Source organism: Corvus kubaryi, unplaced genomic scaffold, assembly GCF_017639235.1.
Source record: "Corvus kubaryi isolate FWS band 111438036 unplaced genomic scaffold, C.kubaryi_AGA036_p1.0 split3-37344, whole genome shotgun sequence".
Taxonomy (NCBI): domain Eukaryota; kingdom Metazoa; phylum Chordata; class Aves; order Passeriformes; family Corvidae; genus Corvus; species Corvus kubaryi.
Window position 1 is genome coordinate 1,138,853 of NW_024582088.1, and position 19,354 is coordinate 1,158,206.

The 19,354-nt window shown below is 46.6% G+C and overlaps 1 protein-coding gene across 2 annotated transcripts in view; it reads left to right on the plus strand.

Moving 5' to 3' along the window:
• CAPZB (capping actin protein of muscle Z-line subunit beta) overlaps positions 1–19,354 on the plus strand; it is a 57,294-nt gene that overhangs the window by 20,137 nt on the left and 17,803 nt on the right. For both annotated transcript variants that reach the window (XM_042015824.1, XM_042015825.1), the window contains exons 3-4: positions 5,898–6,019; positions 11,627–11,740. In XM_042015824.1, the coding sequence (XP_041871758.1) occupies positions 5,898–6,019; positions 11,627–11,740 (236 nt within the window). The remainder of the gene's footprint in view (positions 1–5,897; positions 6,020–11,626; positions 11,741–19,354) is intronic.

Below are 19,354 nucleotides of genomic sequence, written 5' to 3' on the forward strand. Positions count from 1 at the left end.
GATATCTCCAACCCCAGCTGGAGTCTGACCCAAACAGTCAGGACTTCCCAAGGTATTGATACTCTGTGATGGCTCCTGGGACTGGGGACTGGTAATGAGATACAGGAGCCCTCACCTGCAGGTCACCAGTCACAGTCCAGGGCACTCTGGCTGTGCCTGCCAGATGGCTGCCTTTTGTTTCTCAGAATGGGAATCCAGCAAAAGCCCTATTTTATCCAGCAAGGCACAGGAAGAAAGCCAAGTATCCTGTTTTATGAATGGTTGTCACCTTTTTAAATGTAATTCCTGGAGCAGAATTAAAACTTTCTGTAATTAATGTGGCGTTCCTGCTATGACACAGTTAGCTAGACAAACCTGGATTTGCAACCTTGTTAACATCTGTCTTTTTGCAGAAAAGCTCATTTGGTTTAATTTTGGTTTTGCCAATTCTTGCAGCGTTGGAATTCAGTGCAAATACATGAATAATGCTGAGCTGTTTCCACTATCAATTATATCTGAACACAAAAGTCCATTTAAGTGTCATTGAATAAACAAAGCTTGATGATTGTGTGGCCTTTGGACATGTGGTGGATCGAATTAAGGTTTAGCACTGTGTGGATTTGTGGGAGTGACTTTATTGGTGGTTTTAGGCCCGAGATGAGCAGAGCCAGGCTTCCTTCTTGAGTTTCCACAACATCCGCTAGGCCGTGGCTGCCTTCTGCAGGAACAGGAAGTTCTGAGGCCGTGCAGTGACTCAGAAACATTATTCTGATGTTTTATTAGATGAAATGAGCTGGAGCTGTGCCAGAAGGGTTGTTTTGTGAGAGGGTCAGGGAGCTTCCAGGGGCTCTTCTTTGTGTTTGAGTGGTTTCCCCAAGCCATGGGAGCAGTGCTTCTGTCCTCCTTTAATGTTAAAAGTTCACATGTGGTTAAAATACTCACCTTCCTGGTGGGATGGGCTTTTAATTAAAAACTGCTCTCATCACATGCATCTTCAGATACCTGCACCTTGCAGATGCAGATTCAAAACACAGATGGATCTGAATGGCTCTTTGGCTAATTGAAGTTCATCTTCCCAGAATTGTAGAAATGTTGGGGTTGGAAGGGTCCTTAAAGAGCACCCAGTCCATGGGCAGGGACACCTTCCACTGTCCCAGGCTGCTCCAAGCCCTGTCCAACCTGGCCTTGGACACTTCCAGGGATCCAGGGGCAGCCACAGCTTCTCTGGGAATGCTGTTCCAGGGCCTCCCCACCCTCACAGAAAAGAACTTCTTTCTAATTTCCAAAGTAAACTTAATCTCTTTCACTTTGAAGCCATTCCCCCTTGTTCCTTCTGCTTCTTTAAGGAAAAAACATACCGTCTTTAACTTTGCTGCATTTAGCATAGTTTTCCAGTGTGTAAGGTTCCTGTGGAGGTCAGTAACACTGACCTCTGAATAAACATGGAAAAAGACTATTTCCAAGGACTGTTACACCAGGAGTGTTGCTGTTTCAGTGGTAGATGTGGTACATTTCAGTCAAGGCTGTAGAAGAAAACAGCCACCTGGGTGTACTCAACTTGAGTGGCTACTGAGCCAAGATATTGGCTGTCCTGAGTGTGTGAAGTGCAGAATTTGATACAATTTAGTGTGATCAAAGCAAGGATGGGAAGTGTGTGTCATACATGGGGAACTGAGATATAATTCCTCTTTCCTCTATGGATTTCTTTTTAGATACTTGTTTCATCGTATTTTAAAAAATAATCTGGTAGCAATTGTGTAATTGCTAATAAGCTCCTTGAACCAAGAAGTGAGTCCAGAAGGAGTGGCTGAGCTTAGCTACTCCAAAAAGGGTACGGTTTCCACTTTGGCACAAGTGATTATTTGTCTTGATAGCAGAGCAGTTGCCTTAATTAAAACACTGTCCACATACCTGGGCAGCTCTGCAGGAGAATTTAGTTACACGGGACAACAGGATCCTTGTTCGACACGTTTCCCTCGCTTTCTCATTCAGGTTTTCTTTCCTCTGCACTACACATCCATTGTATATCTCCTTGGAAGAAAATATCCCCCAAACACCGTGCCCTGCTCCTTCTGAATGATGCTGCTGTTCTTCCAGGCTGAGCCCCAGATATCGTTCTTTCTCTTATCAATTTGCATTGAGGGTGGTCTCACTTCCTGAGTACCCAGAGCCACCAGAAGAGATGACTGAGAGCTGATGGGAGGGAACAAGGGTGCATTAGGGCCAGGTGACATTAATGCTGGCCTTTAGCTGAAGATACAAGGTGCAGATTGTGTTCTGCATGTGACCTTCCAGTGCCTAGAGTGGGAAAAACTTGTGTCAGAACAGAGATGGGAGCCCAGTCTTTGCTTATCCAAGAACCTCATCCCCCAGTGTTTGCATCACAGTGACATTTATTTATAGTGCGGTGAGGAATGGAACAAAATCACTGCCTTGGCGTTGCAGTTTGGCCTGAGGAGTTGGTTAATTCTTGTGGTTCTAAATTTAAGTCAAAATTCCCCATGGAATAGCTGCTGTGGATAAGTGCTCAGGCACCTGAGTGAATTTTGGCTCTTCAGTTAACACACAACAAGCTTAATAAGAAAACTTAACAACGCAAATCTGAGGCTGAAAACTCAGAGGATCAGTTGCCTTCCAGACAAGAGTTGTCTCTGCTGGGATCAGAAGATAAACTGAATCCTGCAAGAGTCTGAACGTGCACAGCAGTAATTTAAATGTTTTAGTAAGATTTAATACTTGACATGGAGAAGAATCCAAAGGACCTAAATTCAGAAGGAATCATCATCTCATGAACATAAAGCTGAAGTGTTTAAAGCTGCAAATTCCCTTGTTCAAGTTACTGCCTTTGCCTTGTAAGCAGTTTTCAAGAGTAGAAGAGGAAGGGCAGTGTGCATAAATTGTGAGTTCATTCTTGGGAAGTACAGTTGATGTAATAAATGGTATAAAAATTATGTTCTCGGAGTAACTGTGCCAGACTTGGGTGCTTTTCCAATAATTAGAATTACACGAGTAGTTCCATCAGCTGGAATATCTGTTCTTTTTATAAATACTGTAGAAATTTTCTAGTATTTCCAGACTAGATGAGTGGCTTTTTTTCTGTTTTATTCTGACAGAAGAGAAGGGGAAAAGAATAGATTGCCTGAAGTCCTGTGGAGTGTCTGTACCAAGGAGACAGGGGATATACAGCTTGTTTTACAGTGGGGGGTTACAGTACAGTGCAGTATTATATTCTGGTACATGTGTGATATAATGCAGTCAGTTATGGCTGTAGGAATAACCACAGCCCTTAGAAATTGGGAAAGTGACCCTGCTCATGAGTGTTTGTTACCAAGTCATCCACAGATACAATCTACTGAACTGAACTTATCTTAAAAAAACCAATGGGTTACAAGTTCCTGCTAGTCAATATGGGATTGTGCTCTGAGCCCTACAGAAACCCCACACCAGGCATGTGTTGTTCTTGAAAGAAAGTTAAACCTCAAAGTTACTTGTGTGAGGTTTTTTATAAGGGTTATAAATTCAGCTTTTCTGCAGGGGAATGAACTCTCCTTCAGGTTTGGGGTTTCTTGTGAAAACGCTTTGTGTGGATATTTGGGGTTGAAGGATTGCACAGCGAGGCCTCTCGTGCTCCCTTACCACATGTGTAGTGTAGGGCTGTTCCCAAAGAAACAGAGTGGAAACAGAGGCTGGGAAAAAGCCACTTCCCCCCCGATTGTGTGCATCACTGTTACTCATCCTGAAGGCAGGTCGGAGCGAGGAGCCTGTTCCTGGACATTTCTCTCTGTGCTGATGGGCTCCTGGGCAAGGAGCAGCTGAGGGGAGGGGAGGGATGTGTTCCACTGCTCACCCTCAGGATGGAGCTCCCGCTGCTGGGCTGCTCTGGGCTGCCTGTGCTGTATGTGAAGGTGAAGCAGTCACACGGAGTTGCTGTCAGCCTAAAGAGTCAGCCCAAAGTTAATGGTTAATGGGGACGAGAAGGAAGGGACAGAGGGGAACCAGATGTGCTCACAGACACAGGTACATCACTTCACCTGACTTGTGCCACGACACTGCTGCTTTGGATCAGCTCCAGGAAGCATTTGGGTTGTCTGGTCTCAGGAAAAGGAAGGATTTCCCTAAGAGCTGCAGCTGCTTATCCCCTTCTGTTTACCCAGGGAATGTGTTGTGGCTTTGAGGCCTCTTCAGCCATGTCTGCAGGTAGCAAAGGATGAGTGCCCATGAGAGCCCCAAGCTGGGTTAAATCCTGAACTGCCCTGCTCTTGATCTGGGCTCTGCAGTTCTCGCTCACGGCCACATTACAGTCTGTAGAGACCAAAATAAAAACACTCAAACGAATATTTGGGCTTTTTCAGCACTTTACCAACCATGTCTTGGTTTGCCTCTGATTTTTTGTGTGTTTAAGGGTTGATTGTGTGGGTCAGGTGTTGCATCACTTACTGGTCTCATCTTAGAGCCATGGAATGGTTTGGGTTGGGAGGGACCTTAAGGCCCATCCACTTCCACCCCCCCCGCCATGGGCAGGGACACCTTCCACTATCCCAGGCTGCTCCAAGCCCTGTCCAGCCTGGCCTGGGACACTTGCAGGGATGAGGCAGCCACAGTTTGTTTTGTCATTTCCATTTAGGATTTTTTTTTTTGCTCTTTCATAGTCACACTGGTTTATGTGTGTCCCTGCTCACTCTGACTGTCATCCTCTGTATGTTACTTCCTTGGACTTGGGATTAGGAATGTTTTTGTTCCAGGCAGTTTTGATTTCTTCTGTCCCATCTGGTGCATTAAAATAGTTTCGGGGCTGTTGCATTCCAAATTTGTTTTTTCTCCTCTAGGCTTCTTTCCTTTGAAATGATGCTAATCCATTCACTGAATCAGTGGCTTGAAGAAAAGAAAGCACATTTCCATGTTTTCTTTATTCCTCCCTTCCCTTTTCATTTCTGAGGAGTTGTGAATTCATCACTTCGTGATTAATTTTGCCCTTGATTGCTTTTTGTCCTCATGTTCTCAGTCAGGTTTTTGTCTCTATGATGCAGAGTGAAATGTAGAAGAGATTCCACATCACTTCTTTCTTTCTTGTTTTATTAGCACGTTGTTACCAATCTATTCAAGAACTTGCCAGTTGTCCTGTGATCCTGTTGTGTTGTTGGGAAAGCACATTTTGCTTTAGTCCGTTTCTCTTGCAGTGAATTCTGGAATGTCATTCCAGCAGGGAACACATGATTGTTTAATGACAACAACTGCAGGAATCATTGTTGATGGTCCCCAGGATGGACTGGGGCACAGGGCTGCACCTTACCTGAGGTGTGTGCAGGGGAGATGGAGTCTCATCTCTCTGCAGGACATCACAGCCCCTCTGCCACATTGGAAGCAGAGTTTGTCTTTCTCCATGTGCAGGGCAGGGAGGCAGTTGGGGTCCTGGATCCGAGGAAAGCTACGGAGGATGCAGGAGGTGTGTTGGGTTTGACATGTGAACGCACAAGGACGTGTTTATTCTCATTAGCCAGCGTGGCCATGCTTGGCCACCTGCCTGGAAACTGCTCTGAACTTGACCCAGAGTGGGAGCTTGGGAAAGCTCACTCCAGCGTGTGGATGGCAGATTCCTCGTTCCCACTCCACTGTAAATATTTACCTTGATCCATCAGCCCTGGACATCGCTTCCCTGGGCAGCCTTGGCACGGAGCGAACATGGAGTGTGTGTGTATGGAAGTGTGCTGGACCACCCCAGTGGTTTGGTGATTAAATCTGGAATTATTGGAGGTGGGAGCATAGGGGTGTGTTGTAACTGAAGTGATTTCTCAAAGAGTTTTGGCTTTGGGACAGATGTGGGCTGTTAATAACAAAATCTGTTCTTAGGGGTGCCAGTGCCTTTTAACCTGAACGTGTTGCCCTCTCTCCCCTCCCTGTTGTCTCCTCCCACCCCGCAGGTCCCGAGCCTGTGTGAAGATCTCCTCTCCTCTGTGGATCAGCCCTTGAAGATTGCACGAGACAAGGTGGTAGGGAAAGATTATCTATTGTGTGACTACAACAGAGATGGGGACTCGTACAGGTGAGTTCCCAGCCAGAGCAGGGGGCTGGCTGGTGCTCTGTAAATGACATCCATGTGCAGCTATTGCAGGCCCTTCTCCCTCTTCAGTCAAACAATTATCAGTCATTTAAAGATTTAGAGCTCAAAACGTGCTGTTTTTATCTTGCTAAAGGGGGATGACTGATGTATTTCTCTTTGTTTTCTGTATTCTGGATTAAAACCAGTCAGATCTCTTGCAGAAATGGCCCTAACAGGAAATTAGACCACTGCAAGGTTAGAAAACCTCTGGAATGGATAGTGACAGAAAAGAGATGATGCAAGCAGTGGATTTAAACAAAATCATCTTCTGCTTGTACAAAACGGGGTGGGTTTGCCAGCTGGGAAAGGCTCTTTCACTCATGTTTTGCAAGGAATTGACTGATTTTAGACTCAGTGTCCTTAGTTCTGTTTGAAAATCTTGGCCTGAGTTTTTACCAAAGAAAAGGAATCCCTGTCTACCAAAATGGCCAATTTATTCTGAGGCCTGTAGACAAAAAGAATGAAAATATTTGAACCCTATAAGCTATGTGTAATTACAATATAATTAATTTTGGAGTAGAAGGGGCTGTAATACTGGAATGGTACAAACAGGTTTCAGAGTTTTGGCTGCCACTTTGAACACAGTCTCTCTTTTAATCTTTTTCCCTCTACCTTGCCATTAGGGTGATGATTTTTAAGTTATGTTTAAATTATCCCCTCCCTTTCTCACGTTGCCTGACTTTCCTTAATGGCTGTAGTGACAGTGGCATAGTTCCAGATATTTAATTTAAGAATCACGAGCTTACAGTCCAGAAACCTTTGGGACTCTTGCAGCACTTTTATTCTTTCCCTAAATGAAGGGTGCTGGGCTCTGAGGTAACGACCCTATTCATCTCCTGCCCTGAGTGAGCAGCTCAGCCATCCTGCTGCTTCTGGGGATGATTCTGAGGCTTCCACCTGTCTCCACCAGCTTCAGTGTCATAATTTACATTTTAGTGCTTGGAACTATCTCCAGTAAGAATCTCACTTTGTGCAGGTTTGATGTAGTGTTTTACATTCATCTGGCTAGAATGCTTCAAGAATTGTGTTTCAAAGTGGAATTTCAGAAAACATTTTTTAACAAATGGTTTTTCTTTGGCTCAGGCATCACTGCAGAAGCAGGTGATGTAATGATTTGAGATGAATTGGTTCAGTTGCTCTGAGTTGCAGGAAAGGTCCCTGTCTAAGCTGGAGCACATCTGTGTGTAGATGATTTACACAGAGAACATGCTGAGGTTCATTTTGTCCTAGAAACAGGAGATGGAGAATGAGAGTGGATGCAGAGTTTGACAGTGCTTCTGGACTGTGGCTGAGTGTAAATCCTAATGAATTGTTTAAAATACAACCTATTGCAGAGGGCCAGCAAGTGAGCAGGACCCAAAGGTGGAGTGTCACTCACGTTCTTTAGGGTACTGAACTCGTGTTTAGAAACTGTTTCAACCTTCTACAGAAGAGCCTGGTGCCTTCTAAAAGCATTTTGCATTAATTTTGTGTGCCCCAGCTGGTCAGATCTACATTAGCAGCTACATGCATTTAATCAGTTCTGAATTAGTAGATAAAATAGGGGTTTAGAGCTTCTGCCCCCCCCACGAGATGTCCCCACACAGCTGCAGCCCCTCTGGCACATGCAGGAGGAGGGATTAAATCCTGAATTTCTTGTGGATCTTTCAAGAGATGCTTTCTCCCTGAAGTTGTGATGTTTCCTACAGCCCCTGTGCATCCTACGGAGGCTGTTGACATGGACATCAATCACCAGGGACACAGGGAACTGGAAAAGGCACTGGTTAGACAGTAATGGGACATTGTGCAATCACAAATAACGCCCTGTGTTTAATTAGGGCACACGACAGCCCTTCCTCTAGGGTCAGTGTCACACTTGTGTCTCTTTCTGAGAAGGTGTTAAACAGTTACAAGGAAGGAGGAGGAATTCGGTTTGTAAAATCACTTTGAAATTTTCAGGACTTATTAAGTAATGAGGTTTCAGAAAAGCTCTTTCATTTGTTCCTCTAGAACAGGCACCATGTGTTAATTGCTGGCATGAAAGAGTCCTGTTCCTAAGGCTTTTGATTCAGGCATTCTGGATTGAAGTGATTCTTCCTTCTGGAATTGATTGGTCCCAGCTCTGATTCATGAAGTAAATTCTTTCCTTCAGTGCACAGCAGAAGCCTTTGAAACCCCAGCAGCACTGCCCTGTGCATGTTAATCCCATTCTGTGCCTGTGTCCAGACACTCCTTCGTACCTCATAAAATCTGCAGTTGTTACTGGGAAGTGGCTCTTACACTAATTTAATCAATTAGGCCAAGATCTAGGAGGAGTTCACTGGGCTTTTAAAAGCTTTTGATATTTCCACAGCCATTTTTCAGAACCACATGCTTGATTAGAAGTCCCAGGGAATCCTATTCCCTGCCTGCAACGTGCTGCATCCCCAATCCCTGCACGCTCCAAGCTAAACACGTTTTCTTCGTATTGGACAGGTTGCTAATTGCATTTCTTTTAACACTAATCCAGGGATTTCAGAGCATTCCGTGGGCAACTGAGCCTCATTCTCCAGCAGGAAAGGTGTGGGGCTGGGTAGTCAGACTTTCCCACTGGGAATCCAGTTTTATAGGGCTGGGTTTTTTGAGTGGCTTTACAATTTGACTGGGAATTTGCCTGGAAAAAAGGCTGCTGTGGGAAGTGACTATCCTAAGGCTTAGCCCATCACAGTTTAGTCTTTCCTTATATTTAGACAGACTTGGTTTGGTCCATGTCGAACATGGATCAGACTAGAAGGTGGATTTTTGGAGTCGCCTTGGATCTTCATAAATAGATAATTTAAGTTTTCTTCATATTATCAAATCCTGCTTGTGGGAGTCTCACAGGCACTTCTGTGAGTGCTCCTGGAATAACAAAGGTTTGTGAAGGTATCAAACAGTCATGGACTCCACATTGTGAAGGCAGAGCTTTTATTAATTATTTTTTTTTAATATTAGACTTCAAGGTCCCTGACTTTGTCCATACATTTCCACTCAAAGTGTGTTTGATCACTCTGTTAAATGGAATCCTTATGGGGAGTTTGGGGCCAACAACACTGAAACCTGTTAGCTGAAACACAAACCATTCTCTTTTGGGGAAATTAGAGGTCTGACTTTTGAAATTTAAGTGCTTGTCCATCTGTCTTTCTTCAAATAGCCTCCAGTTAAGTGTTTAAATGTGTTGTGAGTGCATTTCCACAAAAGTAAAAAATACAGGGCTGTGTTAGGAGGTTTTTTTTGTTGATAAAGCTGCTGCTGGCTCCAACTGGAATGGGATGAAAATGCTGCAAGCTGCTGGCTGGAAGGATGTGTTCTGGGCTGCCCCTCAATCCCATTCCTGCAGCCAGTGGAAGAGATTTGGTGTTTGCACTGAGAGCATCTCACAGAGGTTCTGCAGGAGTTCTCTGCTCACAGTCTGCAGTAGCTGAGCCATTTGGGAGCACCAGGGGGATTTTTATGTGAATCTCTCCCAGATTTTAGGTGAAGGAGTAAAGAAAGAGTTGAGAAGGGATCTCATCCCTGCCTGTCCCTGGCTGCAGGGAGGGCTTCAAGCAGGGCCCAGGCTCTGCTCCCTGGGGCCCAGCAACGGCACCAGAGGAACGGGCAGGAACTGACCCCAGGAAGGCCCACCTAAACATAAGGAAGAACTTCTTTACACACTTTGGGACACATTGCCCAGAGGGGGTGTGGAATCTTCCTCACTGGAGATACTGCAGACCCATCCAGATACAATCCTGTGTGCTGTGCTCTGGGCTGACCCTGCTGGAGCAGGGAGGTGGCACCAGATGAGCCACTGTGAGCCCTTCCAGCCTGACCCAGTCTGGGGTCCTGTGGCTCTTGACTCTTCTCCAAAGCAACCACATTTTAAGCAGCTATTTAAAATCACAAAATCCCAGAATCACTGAGGTTGGAAAAACCCTCCCAGGCCATCGAGTCCCAGCTGTGCCTGATCCCCACCTTGTCCCCAGCCCAGAGCACTGAGTGCCACGTCCAGCCCTTCCTGGGACACCTCCAGGGATGGGCACTCCAAACCTCCCTGGGCAGCCCCTTCCAAGGCCTGAGCACCCTTTCCATGAGGAAATTCCTGCTGCTGCCCACCCTGAGCCTCCCCTGGCCCAGCCTGAGGCCGTTCCCTCTCCTCCTGTCCCTGTTCCCTGGGAGCAGAGCCCGACCCCCCCGGCTGCCCCCTCCTGTCAGGGACTTGTGCAGAGCCACAAGGTCCCCCCTGAGCCTCCTTTGCTCCAGCCTGAGCCCCTTTCCAGCTCCCTCAGCTGCTTCTGGAGCTCCAGCCCCTTCCCCAGCTCCATTCCCATCTCCGGATACGCTCCAGCCCCTCCACGTCCTTCCTGGATGGGGGGCTCAGGACTGGACACAGCCCTGAGGTGAACCACGACCTGAAAACATCTCCTGGGTGGATGTGACACAACAACTCCACTTTTCCTGGCCTCTCCTGTCAGGTGTGGTCAGGAGGAGTAATGGAGCAAAGCAGAGCCTGGGCTTTGTGCTTTGCATCAAACAGGTGTCAGACCCTGCTGCCTTGCTGAGAAATGAGTGACAAAGGGCTGCTGAGGAAGAGCCTTTCCCTATGGCCAGCACTGGGACCTGGTGCTGCAACCAGGGGCTGGGAAGAGTGAGTGGAGAAAGGGGAGAGAAAGGGTAGAGGTGCTTTTCTTTGAGCCAGCAGTGATATGTGCGAGTTGGTTACTCAAGGGGAAATGAGAAACAAAATGCAGCTTTCCAGAATGGGAGTTATAAAAGCCTTAAGCAGATGGGCGAAGGGTTCCATTAATCTTTTAATACCAAATCTTTCATTAAGAGAACAAAAATCTCTTCCACACCTGCAGAAATTGTAGTAAAACCTGCAGCTTTACAAACCCTGTTAAATCCTTCAAACTGTTCAAAGGGTCCCCTAATGTTATGCTAAAGGTAGAGTTTATTTCAAAACAGAGGAGTGGAAGAAAATGTGGGCCTTACTCATAGCCAGCAGTGTTTGGCTCAGGTAGTGTCAGATCCCAAATAAACTACACAATCGATTTGTATTTGCATGAAAACAATTTTAAATATTTAATGTGCAACAGCTGAAGCCTTGGTTCGAATATATAAGAAGGAACAGATTGAAACCCAAGAGATAGTTTTTTAATATAGAAAAACCTGAAGCCAGGGTGTGACCCCCAGGTGAGTTCTGAGGGCTCAGTGTCCTCTTTTTGCCAACGTTTGAAATGGCTGTGGAGGGTGCAGTTCTTACAGGTAGATTGCTCTGGGCACCTCTCAGGGTTTTTGGGAATTCAGCATCTGTGGATGCGGTCAGACCCACCAATATTAAACTTTTCGGAGCTGTGGTGGAATATCCTGAGCTGGAAGGGACCCACAAGGATCATCCAGGCCAGCTCCTGGCCCTGCACAGACACCCCAGCAATGCCACCCTGTGCCTGAGAGCATTGTCCAAACACTCCTGGAGCTCTGGCAGCCTCAGGGCCATGAGCAGGCTTTGTCTTGTTGTCTGTGTGTTTTTCTTGTCCCCTCGCCTGACTGTCCCTTTCCTTGTCTCCCTGGCAGGTCACCGTGGAGCAACAAGTACGACCCTCCCCTGGAGGACGGTGCCATGCCCTCGGCTCGCCTGCGCAAGCTGGAGGTGGAAGCCAACAATGCCTTCGACCAGTACAGAGACTTGTATGTCAGTCCTCCCCTCAGAGGCCTGTCTGTCTGTCTGTCTGTGTGTCTGGGTGTCCCCTGGGGCAGGTGTGCAGTGTGCACACGGGGTCTGGTGGGGGGAGGCAGCGCTGACCCGCTGGGCTTTGTGATGCCAGACGTGATCAGATCTGTCAGCTGGTGCCAAAGGCAGGTGCTGAGGTGCTTTCCCACCTCCCTCCCCCTTTAACAGATTGATGGTGTCTCTGTCCTGGCATGACCTGGCTTCTCTTTGATCTTTAAGTTCAGTCTTAAACCATCTGCATTTTCCATTCCCTCAAGGCTGTACTCTTAAAAAATCTCTGTGTACAGCAGCAGCTCTCACATCTTCCAGTAAAACAACAGGCCCTGAGCACTGAAATGCAGCAGTTGGACAGGGATTAATGCACTTCTGCTGCAGGATGCTTGTTTTAGGCCCTGTCTCATTGAAGAGGTGTAAAACAAAGGAATTAATAAAGCACATGTGAGATAAATGTAGATTAGGCAGTGGCTTTTTAAAGCTGCAATAGGAACTGTCTGTCTGGGTGTCCCACCAGTTGAACAGTTTTTCTATAAACTGGGGCTGTACTGGTCCTGCACTGCACTTACATCTGAATCCTTGGGATGTGATCAGGTTCTCTGGTCTCCTAAGCAGTGCTGGGGTGGAAACTGATGGTAAAACTATGCAGCAGGTGAATGTTGCAGAGCAAGGTGAACCAGTAAGTGTGTCCACTACTGGGATGCTTTCTAATGGAGATGGCTAAAGACCATGAGAAAAGTGAACAAACTTCATTGCTGCTTGATGTTGCCCAAAAAGGGAGATAAAACACAGCCTTAGATGTAGTTCATCATCTTACAGCACTGACAGAAGCACATTAAAAGGAACTTTCCTTGCTGGATTCTGTGGCTGGGTGTAAATGTAGCCTGTCCAAATGTGTAAGCATCACACTTCTGTTACAGGTATCAAATTTTAACTTCTTTTCATGCATTATTTTCATAGCCCTCCAACTTCTCTTGTAAGTAACAGTTGTTACTGGTGTCTGAACTGACTGGAAGAAAGGAATTTTGCATATTCAGCAAAGCCAAGTTTGCAGTTACTCCCCAGATGCAAAGCAGACCAGGACCAATAAGATTTTTAATACCCTGAGACGAAAATGAGGAGGTTTATGGAACCAAGGTTGTCTTTTTAAATCCCTCTCTGCTCAGATGACCATGAAGTCATGGCTGGATACAATAACTTCTTTTAAACAGCTTGAATTTGCTGGAAGGAAAGCACAGGGCAGGATTCTCTGACTGAGGTGAATCTGCTGAGCCCTGCTCAGCTTGGGGTACAGCAGTACCTTTATGTAACAATCCTCATGTATCGTGTGGAAGGAAAAGGGGAGATTGTTCCAAATTCCATCTTTCTGTTTGTCAGGGCAAGTTTTAGGGGCAGGACTTGGTCAGAGAGGATCCAGGAGGGATCGCTCTGGTGTCGCAGCCAGGGAGGACAGGTCACGCTGGATGAGCACAGGTGCCAGCACAGAGCACTTCAGTGCCTGTTGTGATCCCAAAAGTGGGGGAGGAGAAGAGGACACGGGTGGTTTATGTTTGGCTGAGCGGCGTAAAAAAAATTATGGCATTTGTGGAAAGAATTTGCAAAGTTAAGGAAACTTGACCTCGGTGTCTGAAGGGTTCGTCGTGCTTCAAATCAGGATTTGTGCTTTACCTCCAGCAGAGATGTAGAAAGAAACAGGCTTTTGTTCTTGCAGCTTCCTGAATAAGACAGTTGGATTCTTGTGTTTTGACAGCAGAAGCTTAATTTTTACTTGGAGATCAGAGGGGGGGAAATTCAGAGGTGGTAACAAGTGCCAGCTTCTCTCTGTGCTGCTCTTGCCAACACATCAGGTTGGGAGTGGCTGGAGCAATTCCTCACGGAGCAGCTGCTGGAGCTGCGTGGGGAGGGCTGTGGTGGGAAGGGGATGGCAGTGGCAGGGATGGCATTCCCATGGTCTGCTGGAGCTGGGAGCTGACACTGGGAGCGCCCTGTGAAGCCAGCAGCAGGGCTGGGCCAAGCAGTGTCAATGGAGGTGTCACTGCCCTGCTGCTCTGGCAGCTCCTGGAGCTGGGGAGGGAGTGCACGAGGCATCCTGGGCCGGTCACCAGGGTCCTTCCGAATTGCAGAGCCAGGACAGCAGAGCTTTTCCGGCACTGGGAAATGCTTCAGGCTCGTTGATGTATTAATCAAAGAGCTAAGCATGCTGGCAGCCCTCAGGACTGTATCTTTTGTGGAAATTCTGGTTTCTGTTAGATGGGGAGATCTATTCCAGGTTCACCTTCCAGGAGCAGGGATCAGTCTGTAGGCAGTGTGCAGAAAATCTACATTTTGAGTTGACCTGCAGAGGCTTTCATCATTTCTGTTCACTCTGGTGGGGTTGTCTGCCCACACAGATCCTTCACTGAGGACACCAGGCTAATTGATACCTCACATTACAAATTGTCCCTTTAAAAATACCGGTTTAAGTGCAGTGGCTGCAGATGAAGAGGATGAAAATGGTGCTGAGGGAGAAGCCTCAAATCTGACACATCAGCTCCTCACCAGCAGTCCCTTAAGAGGCTGTTCTGTCTCTCTGTGGGGTTGGGAATGTTTCTGAGCTGCCCCTGTAACCCCAGGCGCTGTTTTGTGGGAGAGAGGTAACAGTCAATACAAAAATAATCACAGCACTCAGAGGGAACACCAGATCCCAGAGTGCCTGAATTTCCTGGGCTGTTAAGGCATTTTATTCCTATAATGAGAGTTTCTGCTGGATTTTTCAGAGCAAGTAGTGGCTTTGTGGACCCTTTACACTATCCCAGGTTGCTCCAAGCCCCATCCAGCCTGGCCTTGGATGCTTCCAGGGATGGGGCAGCCACAGCTTCTCTGGGCACCCTGTGCCAGGGCCTCCCCACCTTCACAGGGAAGAATTCCATGCCAATATCCCATCTAACCCTGCCCTCTGGCAGTGGGAAGCCGTTCCCTCTTGTGCTGGCACTCCAGGCCCTTGGAAACAGCCTCTCTCCATCTTTTTTGCGGGCTCCCTTCAGGCACTGGAAGGCCCCAGTCAGGTCAGCCTGGGGCCTCCTCTTCTCCAGGCTGAACAATCCCAGTTCTCCCAGCCTTCCCTCACAGGAGAGGTCTCTCAGAAGTTGCTGTGCATGGGGCTCACTTCACTCCTGAGCTTCCAAATACACTTTATGCTGGTCATTCCAGCAGCTGTAGATAAACAGGTACCTCTGAGAACATCTCCATCCCACTCTGCTCTCCCCATGTGGTCCAAGCCTCCCCTGGCTTGGCTCCCATTTTACCTTTAACACAGAAAGTGCTGATAATCTCACAGAATTCATCTCAGGCCTCTCCCAACGCTTCAGTTTTTCCTTGTGTCAGTCCCATTTGGCCCACACACCTTTCCTTTTTAGATTTCTCTTTTCATCAAGTGTGGTAAGTCTCCACCTACGTTCAGTGAGTCACTGCATTGTATTTGCCATTTCCCAAGGGGTTGGCACCTGCTGTCGTGGGTGTTTTGAGGGAAGCAGCCTGGTATGGATTTGTTAACAGTTTGTGTGAAATAATCCAGGCACATTTGCTTGCTGGGAACCTTAAAATTTAATTTTGTCCCCAAAAGCTTAGTGGCCAATACACTGAGTGTATTGGAGCGTGAAAACACGTTTGGAGAAGTCTTGTGGTATTGCATGTAATAAAATCATGTAAGCTGGAGAAGAACGATTTTGCTGAACCTTCAGTGCCTCTGAGCCAGTGCTGAGTTGGCCTTAAGTGTCTGTTTTAGTGCAAACTACCCTTAGTATCTCTGGAGTTTCCCACCTTTTCTTTCTGGAGGCTTCTGGGTTAAAGAGGAATTCCACCAGCTTTTAGTTCCCTCTCTGTTCTCCGTGCTGAACAACAAGCATATTTCTTGGTTATCTGTTTTACCAAAATCCATGTCACTTTCCCAAAAAACAACTGTTTCATTTCCATCTCCTGCTGCCAGGTTTAACTCCGACAGTGCCTGGAGCTAATGCCCCGGTATGTTTGTGTTCAGTAGGTTATTATTCCCAGATGGAAGTCTAATATCTTACACCACTCAGTTAGAGCCTTGGCTTTCCACTTCCAATATGGTGAAGATAATTTCTTCCAACACATGGTTGTAATTTATTGCCCTTTGCTTGACGTGTGTGTGCTTGATTGAAATCAAAGCGTAATGAGGACCAGGGCAGCTGGTTAAATCTCCCTATTTTAGATTCTGCCTTCCCTTGTTTTGGGTTGGAGATAATCAGGGCTTTAATTAAGTAATCTAATGGCTCTTTGTTGTCTGGAAGAAATAATTTCTGAAGTGATTAAATAGACCTCCCCTGGGAAGGATGCTGCTGATCTGTCTGCAAACAGGATGAGTTTTGGCAACTTTGGGCTGGTTTAGCGACTGACATACATTTAGAAAGCTATTCCTCCTTTTTTCCTCAGCCTAAGTTGGATTTATTGGTGCTTTTGATTTTTAACAGCTTTAAAAAAAGATAAAACATCATCTTAATCATTCTGCTCCTGAAAATGTTTGTGTTGATTAAGGTTTTGCATTCCCTCAACAGAGCGAGCAATGAAACCTTTTGAACTTCTGCTTCTGTCTGTGTTTTGATGTTGATCCATTTTCAGTTTGTTATATTAGAGCTCTGGACCAGGAATTTGGTAGGAGTGGAAGGAGGTCTGGGAGAGGATTGACCTCTGAAATATCTTTGTTGTGTGTAATCCTTTTATTATTGAATTTTAATTGGAATCTGGTCCAGAACGGTTATTCCAGTTTTGGATGGTGTTAGCAGTGCCGAGGGTGGCACCCCAGGCCTCTGCTCTTTGCAGCACGGATATTTCTGTCCTGTGGATAGAGCACGGGTGTTCTTTGCAGCCAGCTGAGCATCCCGTGCCTTTCTGTGCTCTGGAGGAGGAAAGGCTGAGGAACTTCCTGGGCCGTGTGCCTCAGGAATGTGTAGATTGAGGAGCCTTTTGCTGGAGCTTGGGCAGGTACTGCAGTGAAGTCCCGGTGACAGATGAGTTTGCCCTTTCACTTTTAGAGTGCTCAGGGCTAACTGTGTTTGTTATTTTTATTGCTGTGTTTAATCTCATGGAACAGCCTGGCTTTGCTGGGCTTCAGGGATGTCTCATTTTGACTGACCTGTGCCGTTGTCTATACCAAATATGTGCACATGTCCTGTAAACTGCTGGGTGGTTTTACCTTTTTTAGCTGTTTTTACCCTTTTTCCTAGTTTATTTTGGATTGTGTGCTTGAACCACCTCTGACAGTGCCTTAGTCCACTTGTCTTGATAAGAAAAAATGGAAACCTCTATTAGTGCTGCCCTTGGGCTGTAGCTGTTTCTGAGATCTCTGTGGTGTCATCTGATTTCTCTTTCCCTGGGCTGACAGACCTTGAGAGCCTCTCAGTGGAGTTCAGGCCAACTCACAAAATACTTAGCACTTCTCACAGGGTTTGCAGCAACTGCTGCATTCATCTGTTTGACCAACTTTGCTGTATTTTGTGCATGGAACAGCCCTGATCCCACCAAGTAAAGAACATCTGTAAGAGGTGTGACAGGGGGTTTGTTCCAGCACAGCCTGCCCTGGCACAGGGTGCCCAGAGAAACTGTGGATGCCCAACCCCTGGAAGTGTCCAAGGCTGGACGGGGTTGGAGCTCACCAAGGGATGTGGCAGCTGTGAGCTCTTTATGTGAGCCCTGTGTCTGTGCTCAGATGCAAACCTGGTCTGCCTGAACTAGAAACCCCTGGAAAGCTTTGAAGTGACTTTATTGCCATCAGCTCCCTGTTCCTCATTACTGCTGCAGCCCTTTGTGCTGGCTTTCTCCTGGGCATGGGAGTTCCTGGGGCTCACACAGCGAGGGCCCTGCAGATTGAATCCAGATGGGTTTGTTGTGCATCCCAGCACTAAGGAAACCTGCCCCTCCATCTCTGCTGGCTGGGGATCTGCACAACAGGGTGTGACATCAGATTGTGTCATCGGGGAGATTCTTGCCTCGGGTCAGGCTGATAAGGGTGAGATGAAGTCTCCTAAGACAGGTCTAAACCACCAAGACGTTCACTGCTTTCATGTCTGTGTGCTTTTACAGTCACAGCCATGCTGTTTTCCCAAGGAAATTATTCAGATGTAGAAAACAGAGCAGTGTTGGGATCCCCTCAGCACACCCATGGGCAGCTCAGAGCAGAATTAATATTGAAGTTGTTGATGTATATTACACAGATTAGAGAATCCTCTTAGAAAAGAGGGAAAAATTAAATGCACTGCCATGCCGGAAAACTAAATCAGTTGCTTTTAATCTGATTTTTTTTTTTCTTTGGGAGTTCCATTCTGGAGCAGCTCTGCACACACTGACTGCATTCTTATCTTGTGAATCGGAGACATTGGGTGGAGGAGGAGTTTTTCCCTTGGGTTCCCACGGTTCTCTGTGATTACATAAAATCTGAACACTTGGATTAGGAGGTCAGCACTGATGATGCAGCATTGTCCTCAAACACTGCTCTCTGAAGGCTTTCAATCCCTAGGAAGAAATTACTTACATTCAAAAATGAGACGAAATTTTAAACTGTCAGTTTATTGCGATCTGGAATTTTTGAACTGGTGGTCTCTAATAATACTTGGTGTTGTATGGACAGAGATTTACCTCATGCCCTCACAAATGTACAGTGTTGTAATTATGGAATTTGGAGACAGAGTAACTTACACAACAGCAGCCTTCTGGTGGCAGATCTGCTATAGAACTCTTCTGTTAGAAGAATTGATGTCACGTGAAATCTGCAGCCTGCAAGGATTTTGGCAAACTTAAACCACGACACAGAAGATCTCAGCAGTCTCTTCCCCTCCTGTGCATGTTTGGATTTCAGCTGGCAGAGTCTGGGATGTGGCAGACTGGGGGTGGCTGAAGCAGTGTCTGTGCTGCCTGAGGATGGCCACAGGCGGAGGGTTTGGAAGCCGTCAGAGCTTCCTGGTGTTAATGAAGCAGTTCCTCCTTTGGACACGTTCCAGAGTGACCCCTTGTCGTGCTCATTAGGTGGCTGATGGAACTCTTTCCAGGTGACTTCTCCAGAGGGATTTGGTTGTTAGTTTCCATCTGCCAACAGCAATCGGATGGGAAGGAAAACGTGAGCAGTACGCTGTTTTTATTAAATAAAGAAAGGTGCTAGAAAGCACAAATTGGGAGGTGCTGGGAGACTTTCAGCCTTCAGGATCCCATTGTTTGGTTACTGTTTTCCTTACTTGCAGAATTCCTGCACTTCACAACTCTGCTGAGCAGTTTGAGTCATCCCACCATGGTCCAGATGTGTGCTTTTAAGTACAACTGGCATTGAAGTTACACATACCTAACTGGATTGGTATGTTTGCTCCAGGGATTTTTGCACCTGTGTATGCTGGAAAGAATTCCTGTAAAATACCTGTACAGAGCCCCCAAGCGTAATTTGGGCTGAGTTCATCAAGTGGGGTGCAAAACCCATGGGCTGTGCACAGACATTTTACCTTCTTCATTTTAAGTCTCTGGGTGAGATTGTGGAAGTGTTCCACAGTTGTGCTCCTGGGGCCAGGGAAGGAGAGAGGAGCTGTAAATCATCT